The sequence below is a fragment of the Notolepis coatsorum genome (assembly GCF_963971535.1).
Source record: "Notolepis coatsorum genome assembly, contig: SCAFFOLD_386, whole genome shotgun sequence".
Lineage (NCBI taxonomy): Eukaryota > Metazoa > Chordata > Actinopteri > Aulopiformes > Paralepididae > Notolepis > Notolepis coatsorum.
The window spans coordinates 57,650-70,000 of record NW_028173850.1 but is presented as its reverse complement, the minus strand read 5'-3'; the positions used below and the strand labels follow the sequence as shown (position 1 = coordinate 70,000).

Below are 12,351 nucleotides of genomic sequence, written 5' to 3'. Positions count from 1 at the left end.
CACCTGTAGCCCCCACAAGGAGAGCCCCACACCCCTTCTGAAGTGCCATGGCATGTGTGGGAATGTTCACCGCATGGCACAGTTTACGCCTGCTGATGCTTGAAAAGCTTCAAAGTTACATACACACACACACACACACACTTCCCATGCACACACACACAGCACGCTCACTCTTACAGGCGCACTTCATGCAATACTCTCCATTCACATGCATGATATTCTCCCCTTCTCCACACAGTTCACTCTGGGTACAGAGACCCCGCTAAGTCACACACATCCTTTTCATTCACACACAATCACACCTTTGTGAGACCGCGGTGATCGGCTGGTGGGTTTGGGACTCCTCATTAAGAGTCATTATATTCATATTTAGCATTATTAGCCTGGCCAGCAGCAGAGAGAGGGAGGGAACAGAGAGGGATTAGAGAGAGAGAGAGGGATTAGAGAGAGAGAGAGAGAGAGAGAGAGAGAGAGAGAGAGAGAGAGAGAGAGAGAGAGAGAGAGAGAGACTGGTCAGGTCCTTTTAATGCATGACTTTAGACAAGCTGGGAAGTCCCTTCACTGACTTTTACCTGCTAGTAATTACACGAGGACTGCAGTACAGTGAGGAAGTCTAATTCAGCCCTGACATGTGCCTCTGTCAAATCTATGCTTGCTCACACACAAACAGGCTCATGTTTAGACTGTAGTATTTGTGGGGTTGTGCTATATGAACACACCTACATGGTGCATGTTCATTGTTCATGTATATGTCGCCGTCGACTAAAAACACACTTCTTCAATCAATATCTGAAATGAAAGAATTTTCGAATAGTCGTGCCAGTCTCCACATTCGATTTCCATGTCAGAGTCGAAAAAAATATTCGTTATATAATTTTTTTTAAAGTTATTTTTTTATATAACATTTTATTGAAGCAAACCATTCTTATTTAATTCATTTTTATATTTAGAGGCAGCCTAATTTCTATAGCCTAATTGATCTAAAAGATGCACATGCTACTGTTTCAGTTTGTTTACCCGGCAACCTTTGCCGAAAGTCTTCCCCCATATCTCTCTCCCATTCTTCCTCTCTGCTGGACAAATAAAAATCGACCAAATTATTATTATAATTATAATTTTTTTTAAACGGTTGATAGGCCAATGCAATGCTGTTATTATAGGCTACGATGGTGAATGGTGTCATTTAGATTTATTGTCGGTCAGCTGAGCCGATCAACGTTCTGAAGGATTATCTGAACTTCAGATTCTGAAGTGCCTATTTATGTGCAATACCCTTAGATTTTAATGATCCATTCTATTAAAAAGAATAACTGAATTGAACTGAAACTGAACATTTTAACTGAATTTAAACTGAAACAGAAAATAACTATATAATTTTTTTATTTTTTTATATTTGAATATTCTAATATTCTGTCTTAACTCATTCCCTGCCATAGACAAGTATACTCGTTATTGGGCGTCAATCGTTGAACGCCAACAACGAGTATACTCGTTATTTCTTTTATTCGATATTTCTATTCATTACAGGCGCACAGACTCGGGGTTAACATGGGGAATCCTCATGCCAATGTAAAAGTGCAATACCGGCCGCATCACACTAGATGGCGGTATCGAGCACCCTTTCTACCGTTGTATCTTTCTCTGTGGGACGGCCCCAGGTCTCAGGTTTCATTTTCCCTTGTTGGGCGAGGCGAACGGTTGTCCCGGTTCCATTGAAGCGCGTCAAATATCTACGATCTATATGTTGTGGTGAATTATGCCGTTGACAAAATGGACATTGGATATACCAGATGGCGATCAAACAATTGGAATATTCTTTTTGGATTTCTCCCGGCACAGGTAAGGGCGATTTGACGTACATTTTTGCTTGATCCTGCAATGCTTTCATGCCGATCGGGCTGATAACCGTTTTTAGTGTTCAATGCGAATGCCGTTACTGACAATCAAATAATCAGAAACGACCCCCTTTTCATGCACTCATGATGGAACATAATAGCTATGATCTAGATTTGATTTCGGGATAATAGCGTATACAGGCAAGACATGGCAACGTGTATAGTGGAATCGACGTATAGGGCTTTAACTCAGGATTTCATGAATTACCCTAGACCGCTCTAAAACCATACTTATATTCACCACGGTATGCTCAGCGTCAATCTGCACAACAGGAGCTGAGCGGGAGCTGAAGCTCGACAAATGTACCCCACTGAGGCCCCCCACAACCATCAGAACCGGGGAGGACCGAGCCCCCCGACCCTCCCTAATGGAGGGATACCCTCCCTATTGGAGGACGGGAGGGAGACGGATCCGACCGTGCGAAGAGGAACTCGAGCAACTCAACGCACAGGGTGAGCAGACCGTGGCTCGACCCCACGACTACGCACACGCACAACCCGCATGCCACCAGGGAACGAACGGAAGGAACAAACCTCGTTACCGCTCCCAAAATCATGGGGTCAAGAGCAAACTCAACCCCGTAACAAGGCCGTAGCAGCGGAGCGCGAAGGAAGACCCAGACCCAGAAGGGACTGGATCCCCCCGGAAAAAGGGGGCCCGGAGAGGCCAATGACGCCACAGCATCAAGACCTCACCAGGCGGTCACTAGTGACACCGCCCCCCACATCGCCAGCGTATTCGGACAGGGCCCATCCAAGAGCAGGCCCTTCCCCCCACTAGCACGCCGCCTGGCACACTGACCCTGGCATACTCAGGCAGTCAGCATGGCTGTAACTCGAAGCACTCGAGAGGCTACACTACAGCGGGAGCAGGCAGCGCACCGGGGCAGCAGGCAGCAGGCACTTGACCCGAGCCTGGAGCACTGCGGACGAGACAGGCGCCAAAGGGGTCAACTGAAAACAGCACCCCGGCGGAAGGGGCGTATGCTGGCATTGTTTGAGCACCATGTCAAAGCCTCCACCAAAAAAAACCTGACGCTCTAGAGGGGCCGAGGCAGAGAAGGCTGACACGATTGGCAGACATCATGAACATGCAGGGGCACACTCAACCGGGTAACCCGGGAGTTGACTCCGCTCCAACACACCAGGGAATCAACCACCCTCTTGGTTCAACATGCGGTGGTTGTTCCTATAACCCCTCAGGAAAAAACTCCAAAACACATCTGCGGGTATACACTGGCTATACCGCAGTACAAGTGTTTCAGTTTTCAAAAAGGGGTTATCCCAGGCCTACGGGTTGACGAAAACGACTTCGGACCGGGCCCGGCGGACCGGGACGTACACAGGGATGCCAGAGGAGTACTATAAAAACCACCTCAACAGCCCCCTCTCAGCCATGCGTAAGCAGGAGAAGAGAGGGGCGAAAAGAATGGAGAACGAACATCTCCATAATATCAAACCCTGTGGCACCCGGGCCGACCCGGCATTTTTCCCCCTGAAAAAAGCACAAGTCCCTCAGGGTACCAGAACAGAAGATCTGCGTCCCCGGCGGACAACGGGTTAACTGACCTGGACCAGCGTGACCAGAACCAGTCCCGTGCCCTAATCACGCCAACATCCCCAACTCCAGGAGGGGGGGTAGGTACGCGTGTCGATCTAAAACATTATAGAGGGCGCCACCCAGACGGTCCCATTCGTACCGCGCTCAGTGGCCCACCCCAAGGGCGTGAGACCCCTCTACCTATGCTTTGATCTATTCCGTTAACATCCCCCAGATATGAACGAGAATTCGTCGAGACAAACCTAGTAAACTGGCGCTCGGAAGAGAAAAACTCCATCCCAGTTGCCCTATGAAAACGCTGTTTTAATAACGAGCAACCAAGGCGCACCAGCCTCATGCGTGATTCCTATCAGAAACACCCAGAGCCAGCACTATGTACGCGTCGAGACCCAAAACACATCAATGGATAGTCTAACAAGACACCAGATACCGTTCCTCCAAGCCGCCTGGGGAACAACAAGAAGCCGCTTCTTTAATTTAACGTTTTTTCAGAAAAAAGAAAAAATAATACGGACATGGGTCCCATGCGACGCGGCTGAGGGAAACACCACCCGTCAACCACACTTCATAAGAGGGGACGGTGAGCGACGTACCCCTATGACGGGGGGAAACCCATGACTCAACAGACCTGTAAGGCGAGGAGTCAGGGAAACCCTAAACAATACCCCGTCCACCTACTTCAAAAAGGAGAGGACGGGGAACCCCCAGAGAGACTTCCCACGCGAGCTATAGATTGAAAATAAATATTGCAACATTGAGCTATGTAACACTTGGGTTAGGACTCTCCGAGGAGGAGGCTCTGAACCAATACACACTCAATAATCGAATTGAATCGAATACACATACAATAGAGCAGAACTCCTTTTGAAGTTCTACTCACCTTGACAATCTGAGGAGGAGGCTCTGAAACTCTGAGGAGGCTCCCTCACTGGGAAGGAGGGTCCGAACTCACAGAAGGCTCTTCTCCCTGAGGAGGAGCTTCATGAGGAGGAGGCTCTGACAACTCCCTGAAACAGATCCATAACATGGAACCTGAACAACTCACGGAAGTCTTACCAATAGAAACACGCTCAGTGACGTACTCTATGGCGGGGGAATTTCCGCGGTGCACACGCCCAATCTTTCAGGGCGTGGGACCAGGAAACTCTCCCCCCCCCCCCCCCCCTACCCTGTAACGTGCCGAAACAGCAACGTGACCCCTGACCAATCAGAAAAGGGGAGGAAAGGTTTACCAGTTCACCCCTTTACGACCCCTCACCCCTGATACGATGTAATGACAAAGTAGAGCCATGACCCAGTCATAGCATGCTACATGAAGCATTTAACAGCTTCACATAGCTCATGTGCTAACCTGCTATCTGATTTTTACTAAGGAAAAAACACAGAACAGAGAGGGCCCCTTTAAGAGCCTCGGTACCAGACTTACACATGTGCTTCTGTGGACCAAAACCTAACCCAGTTGTAGATCTCAACGACACACACAACCCCTTCATCACAACAAAAAATGGCAAAGTACACTCTTACTACAGAGGAACGCCGTTTTTCATAACGAGAGAGACATAAGTCCTCGATTACGTATTGGCCACAGGCCTTGCTAAGCACACATGATAGTGACCAAACAACCTTTTCCCTAGGAAAAGAATCGTTTCTCAAGCAGACGCACAACCCCAGCAGCTTAAGCTGAGGGTTACATCGTATCCCCGCAAACACAGTGACACAATATATTGTAAACAAACATGTCTGAGAGGAGGGGGGGGGAAGCCCCAGGGAAAAACCGGGGGGGGGGGGGGGGGGGGTCACCCCTCCTACCTTACCCTTGATACGACCAGGTTGAACAGGTACCCCCTGTTAATATGTGAACAACGCTGTTCATTGTCATTACAGGCTGAGAAAAAGATTTTTTCCTCAATCACATGTCACTAAGCATAGCTTCACAGGTTAATTAACCCACTTAGTTGTGAGTTCACCCACGTTACAACGTTACATGAACACATGTTCTCATCACAACTAACCAGTTCATTTTTACAGATGTAAAAAAACAACGCCGATTTTCTATGTAGAGAGAAGCTATACCAGTGACAAGACAATTCACACACAACACGCGTCGTATCCTCAATGTATTGCAGCAACACACGTTTTGGAAAACATCGTTATTACAAATGTAGAGAGAAGCTATACCAGTGACAAGACAATTCACACACAACACGCGTCGTATCCTCAATGTATTGCAGCAACACACGTTTTGGAAAACATCGTTATTACAAAACATTTAGAAGGGAAGGAAAGAAGAAGTGTTTAAAGTCCGCAGGACTCCTACCTTCACCCGGAGCGCAGGCCGAGAGGACTGCAACACTGGTTAACGGGACAACCGACGTCGAACCCGGCGTCTCCTGCGTTGGTGACGAGGGTAATGTCCGCTACGCCACCCAGCCGCCGTTCTCCATGTTGACGAAGTCCTCGCTGGCATGGCACCCGGTGTAGGGTCGACTAACATCCTCTGTCAAAGATGACGTCGTAGTCAGAGTGTTTAAGGCATGTTATACTCACAGTAACGTTCAACAGTGTAGCAGTAAGCTAACAGCCGCTCCCGACTGATAGCAACAAGCTAACGTTTCCTAGCCTAGTGAACACAACGAGCTAGCGCCGCAGCTAACAGCTGACTGGCTAACAGTAGGCCACAACTAGCACGCAAGCTAAGCAGCTATCACCTGAACTGTATACAACGACATAACAAGCCACACTTCAGACAGGCCGCCGCCTAAGAGAGAAGAGAAAAAGAAATGCCAACACAGTTTTCAACTGTGATTTACCAGACATACAGCGGAGTCGGCACAATTCCCATACGGGCTGCAGCCGACTTGAGCATGGAACTACCGATAAAGAAGATCCATACCCACATTTCCTCGTGTTTAGGGTATACTCTCACATTCATGTGAAAGATGGGGCCTGCACGGGACAGAGAAGCATCCGCTTGTCCAGAGAATCCCGGGTTCAGACCCACTAGTTTGACCATCATGGGCGTCAGACCAGGACCCTCCGTCCGCCGCCTAAGAGGCCGAGCAGAGGACCCCAATCTGGGGCCGGCCTTCGTAAAATTGTCAGCTAACCCCCATAGCATTAGCAGACAACTGGCGCTCGCAAGCAAAACATTACTCACCCAGCTCGGAAGCAACCAGTTTCTCACAACAGCCGGTGCCTCCCACAGACCAGCTGTATAACCAGAGGTTCAATACCTATCCAGCCGCAGCAAGGAGGACTGCAGGTGGGGAGTATATCAGCGACGCGAGCCCCTAATACGAAAAAGCCGGTGGAGGTCAGAATGATCATCATCTTCCAGACACTCCAGTGACGAAGACATTATCGCTGTATTTTCTCGAAAATAGTGAGAGAGAAAATAAAGATATAACGTCAACGTATCTCCTTGTTCTTCTGTTTTCCTTTCTTCAGCTAAACACCCCGTCAAGTGGTGTATACAGGCACTCTCTTGTGGTGAATTTTGAGAAGGAGATGAGTGTGTGGCCACACCCCTGCTTATGTAGGTAGCAGATGGGGGTGTGGCCAGACGGATGTTGGTATGTAAAGTTACATTTGTGAGTTTTTATTCAGTGCACGTCACTGGAGTGAGATATGTGCAGATTGACGCTGAGCGGCAGCTAATACGATATAGAACGGGAACATATGGATGGAAAAAATTATTTCTTTTTTGCATCTTGAACGGAAGAAAGGTGATGTCAATTGGGCCATAGTATTGTATCCATAGCTAGAATATAGAATATAGTTATAGCTCTACAAACAAGGTGACTCAGTCCTATATTTTAACGTTTGGCAATGCGATCACAGGTTCCCGACTAATCCCCGCAGCTGAATGAGTTAAGAACAGTAGACTTTTTTTTTTTTGGTCATTCATGCACATTCCTACTACCTACTATACTAATACAGTATGTCTACTACTATGCACTCAACACTGCAGCACCCAAGTTTCAACACTGTTCGATGAACATTGTTACTCAGCTGAAAGTTGTACCCTTCCTGCTGATTTGTCGTACAGAACTTGTAAGTCACTTTGGATGAAAGCGTCAGCTAAATGACAGAATGTAAATGTAAATAAAAACACGTTCAACATCTATTGATGCTGGGAGACTGTATGCAAAGATACCCAAGCACACACACGCGCACACACACACACACACACACACACACATACACACACACACACACACACACACACACACACACACACACACACACACACACACACACACACACACACACACACACACACACACACACACACACAGTGTCAACAGCTGTGGGATATGATAATATGATAGGATCTGATCTGTTGTGCAGATTAACAGAGAAATCATATTTCCTCCATTACATTGGTCTGGAGGCTTGGCCAAACTCTCTCTCTCTCTCTCTCTCTCTCTCTCTCTCTCTCTCTCTCTCTCTCTCTCTCTCTCTCTCTCTCCTCTCCCTCCCTCTCTCTCTCTCTCTCTCTCTCTCTCTCTCTCTCTCTCTCTCTCTCTCTCTCTCTCTCTCTCTCCCTCTCTCATACAAGCCCATGAACAATCCCATGTAGTGCTGAAGTAGAATGTGCGGAGAGCACAGAGTTCAGTCAGGCTGGCCAGCAGACATCAGCTGTTTGTGTGTGTGTGTGTGTGTGTGTGTGTGTGTGTGTGTGTGTGTGTGTGTGTGTGGGGGGTGTGTGCGGGTGGGTGCGTGTGTGCGTGTGTGTGTGTGTGCGTGTGTGTGTGTGTGTGTGTGTGAGTGTGCGTGCGTGTGGGTGTGTCTCTCTGTCTCTCTCCCTGTGTCCCACAGAACAGGTGTCTATCCCACATTAGAGAGGTCTAAATCCAGTGCACCTGCATAATGCTTATCAAGCTGAAGAATTTCTTCCCCAGTTAATCCTCCTGATGATTTTCAGCCCTGGCCAAATAACGCCCTCTCTCTCTCTCTTGTTCTCTCCCCTCTCTTTCTCTCTCTCCCTCTCTCTCTCTCCCCCCTCTCTTTCGCTTTCTCCTCTCTCCCCCTCTCTTTCTCTCTCCCTCTCTCTCTCTCTCTCCTCTCTCTCTCTCTCTCTCTCTCTCTCTCTCTCTCTCTCTCTCTCTCTCTCTCTCTCTCTCTCTCTCTCTCTCTCTTCTCTCTCTCTCTCTCTCTCTCTCTCTCTCTCTCTCTCTCTCTCTCTCTCTCTCTCTCTCCTTCTCTCTCTCTCTCTCTCTTGCTCTCTCCGTCTCTTTCTCTCTCCCTCTCTCTATCTCTCTCTTTCTATCTCTCTCCCCCTCTCTCTTTCTCTCTCTCCTCTCTCTCCCTCTCTCTCTCCGTCATTCCTTTAACCTCTCTCTCTCCGTCATTCCTTTACCCCTCCTCTCTCCTCTCTTTCTCTCTCTCTCTCGCTCTCTCCGTCATCCTTAAACCCTCTCTCTCTCCATCATTCCTTTAACCCCCCTCTCTTTTTCTCTCCCTCTCTCTCTCTCTTTCGCTCTCTGGTGCATTTATATGCGCTTTATCCAAAGTGCTTTACAATTTTTTGTTCTTCACATTCACCCATTCACTCACACATTCACACACCGACGGCGGAGGCAACCATGCAAGGTGCCAACCTGCTCATCTGGGGCAATTAGGGGTTAAGTGTCTTGCTCAAGGACACTTCGACACGCTGCCCGGGAGGAGTGGGAATCAAACCGGGAACCTTCCAATTACCAGACGACCGCTCTACCTCCGAGCCACTGTCACCACTGTCTCTCTCTATCTCCCTCTCACTATCTCTCTTTCTCTCTCATCATTCCTTTAACCTTCCGCTTCCTATCTCTTCCCTCTCTCTCTGTCTCTCTCTCTGTCTCTCTCTCCATATTTCTCTCTCTCCATCTCTCTCTGTCTCTCTCCATCTCTCTGTTCTCTCTCCATCTTTCACTCTCCATCTCTCTCTGTCTCTATCTCTCTCTGTCTTTCTCTCCCTCTCTTTCTCTCCCCCATCATTCCTTTAACCCTCCTCTCTCATTTCTCTCTTTCTTTCCTCTCTCTCCCCCCTCTTTAATCTCTTTCCCCCTCTCACTCTATAATCTCTCTTTCTTTCCCTTTCTTTCTCTTTCTCTCTCTCTCTCTCTCTCTCTCTCTCTCTCTCTCTCTCTCTCTCTCTCTCTCTCAGGGCACAGCGTCTGTCCTCCAGCGCAGGTCTGATAATGAGGAGTACGTGGAGGTGGGCCGCCTGGGACCCTCGGACTACTTTGGTGAGTGTTTGTGGGCTTTGATTCACCCCCCCCCTTCCCCCTCTCCTGGTCTTGGCACCAACACACAAAGAGCTGCTAGTCCAGACAGAAACTGGCTCTCATCAGGGCCGTTATTGAGCAGGTCCCTGGTTCAAAAACATACATTATACAGATGCGGAACGGAGACCCAGAAATAGCTCCTGTAGAGACTTGGCTGAGAAAGTGTTTTATTGGTTCTACTTAAATGTAACCTGCGTAGGAATGTCTGTATCGTTATATAAAATATTAGCATCAGATGAATTGTGCTGTTGTGGCCTTTGGTGCTGTATTATATAACTCTGGAAGCTGCTTCCTGTTGGCCTTTTTCATTCTAATATTTTCTCCCCCCACTGCTTTGATAATGTGCACTTTACTAATCATCCACCAGAGAAGGGATCTGTTTGTGGATTCGAAAGTGGACTAAATTAAGAATAACGTTTTTTGTCTAGCATCACAACTACTTTTCCACAGGATTTATTAACAAAGTAAATATGTTAAAGGTAGAATCTGCAAAGCCCTGCTTGGTATTGTACTTTGTTTTTTTGTTTCGGTCTGATGGTAGGAAAGTAAATTATTTACAACAATACAACTGTGTGTGTGTGTGTGAGTGTGAGTGTGTGGAGTGTGAGTGTGAGTGTGGTGTGTGTGTGTGTGTGTGTGTGTGTGTGTGTGTGTGTGTGTGTGTGTGTGTGTGTGTGTGTGTGTGTACATCTCTCTCTCTCTCTCTCTCCTCCAGGTGAGATTGCCCTGCTGCTGAACAGGCCGCGCGGCGACCGTGGTGGCTCGGGGCCCTCTGAAGTGTGTGAAGCTGGACCGGCCCCGCTTTGAGCGTGTCCTGGGACCCTGCTCAGAGATCCTCAAGAGGAACATCAGAGATACAACAGCTTCATCTCTCTCACCGTGTGACCAGCAGGTCCCCCCCCCACCCTCAGCGAGGGTGGATGACAACGGCGTTGGGAGTTTTTTGGGGTGGGGGGGGGTGGGTGTCGGGATATGCCGTGACACAATGACAGGGCGCTCGCTTCCCGCCATTTTGTTCAATTCGTTGCGTGTTTCTTTTTATTGATCTTGTGCACCTTTGACTTGACCTGTGCTGTCACATAGCTTTATTCAAACAAACAACAACAATAGGGGAAGGTGTCTACATCCAGAGTGGATGGGACTCTGCATGAGGTCATATATATGTCATCTGTATATGATGCATGCTTCTAGCCTGTCAAAGAACGGAGATTGCACTTGTATGTGTTTGTGGGAGGGGCTTCAGTTGGTTTCTGGAAACGGAGGGGGAAGTGAGGTCGTGGTTATGTACAGCTGGAGGCAGTAGGTGTGTGTTTCTTTGCTCGCAGGCTGTAGTTTGTCTTATTATTATTTATTTGTTTTACTTCGGGTTGAGGTGCGTGATGCCATGTCAAATCAGACCCACTGCCCCCACACAGGACTTTGTTACCTAAAAACTAACTAGTGGAAGACATAAGAGAAAAGAAACAAAATATGTTTATCCTACAGGCTGTTTCATTCTATCTTAATGCTTTTAACTGTGCTTTCACTGCTGGTAAGAGTGTCTATTGGGTAATTGTTGGAGTACGGTCACATTTCGACTTCTGAGATTTATTATGGGCCGATGTGTGATGAAGCAATGTGTGGCTTTTATTTAGAAAAATATTCCCCATGTTTCTTGAAATCAGTCAAATCTGTGAGCTGTTCTATTCCAAAGGCACAATAGTGTTAGCAGTTCACTACATACACAAACACACACACATCCACACACACACACACACACACACACACACACACACACACACACACACACACACACACACACACACACACACACACACACACACATGCGTACACTGTCTCAGGATTATATAAATTCTCTCAAACCATACAAATGTCTAAATGGATGCTTTTTTAAAGCTGACTTTGGTCTCTGTTAGATTGCTAGGTGAGATATTTTTGCATCACTCGACAGTTCCTGACATTTTTGGTGAATACTGCAGTTTTCTTTCCGTTGTTTTTAAAGACATTACTTAAATGTTCTCAATGTATAAATCAGAAAAAGAGATACAAAATAAAGAAAATAAAATACTTGTTTTGCGTTCTTTTTTAATCATCTACTGTTATGTCATCTATTTTACAAGTTGCACAATTATTGAACCCAACGACTGTACAAACGGGACCTATAGAAAAAAATATTTCTGTATCCTATTCTCTCTCTCTCTCTCTCTCTCTCTCTCTCTCTCTCTCTCTCTCTCTCTCTCTCTCTCTCTCTCTCTCTCTCTCTCTCTCTCTCAAGTTATCATCCCCATCTTGAGCAAATAAAGACGAGCTTCTGAAATCCACTTGTTTGGAGTCATGCTTTCTCTTGATCATCTCTTTCCTTGTTCCCTGTCTGTCTGAATGTGGGCCACTGTTTCTTCTCACATTCCTTCCCCTGTCTCTCTCTCTATTTCTCTTTAATCCTGCCTAGTCTTTCTCTCTTCCCCGCCCTCTGATTGGCCTTTATTCTATTCTTCCCTTAATCTCACCTCATGCCTAGATCTTCATCCAAACCGCCCACCTTGTCTCTCTAGCTTTGTCATCTCTATATCCTTCTCTCTCTCTCTCTTACGCTCCATCTCTCTCTTCCTCCTGCTTTTCTCTTTCT

The 12,351-nt window shown here is 47.2% G+C and overlaps 1 protein-coding gene across 1 annotated transcript in view; it reads left to right on the top strand.

The window, feature by feature from the left end:
- LOC311247684 (cAMP-dependent protein kinase type I-beta regulatory subunit-like) overlaps positions 1-11,711 on the top strand; it is an 87,376-nt gene extending 75,665 nt beyond the window's left edge. Inside the window, 4 exon segments of the mRNA XM_084338694.1 lie at positions 9,605-9,686; positions 10,441-10,471; positions 10,473-10,570; positions 10,573-11,711. Of these exon segments, the coding sequence (XP_084194820.1) occupies positions 9,605-9,686; positions 10,441-10,471; positions 10,473-10,570; positions 10,573-10,610 (249 nt within the window). The 3' untranslated portion in view covers positions 10,611-11,711.
- Positions 11,712-12,351: the final 640 nt, after the last annotated feature.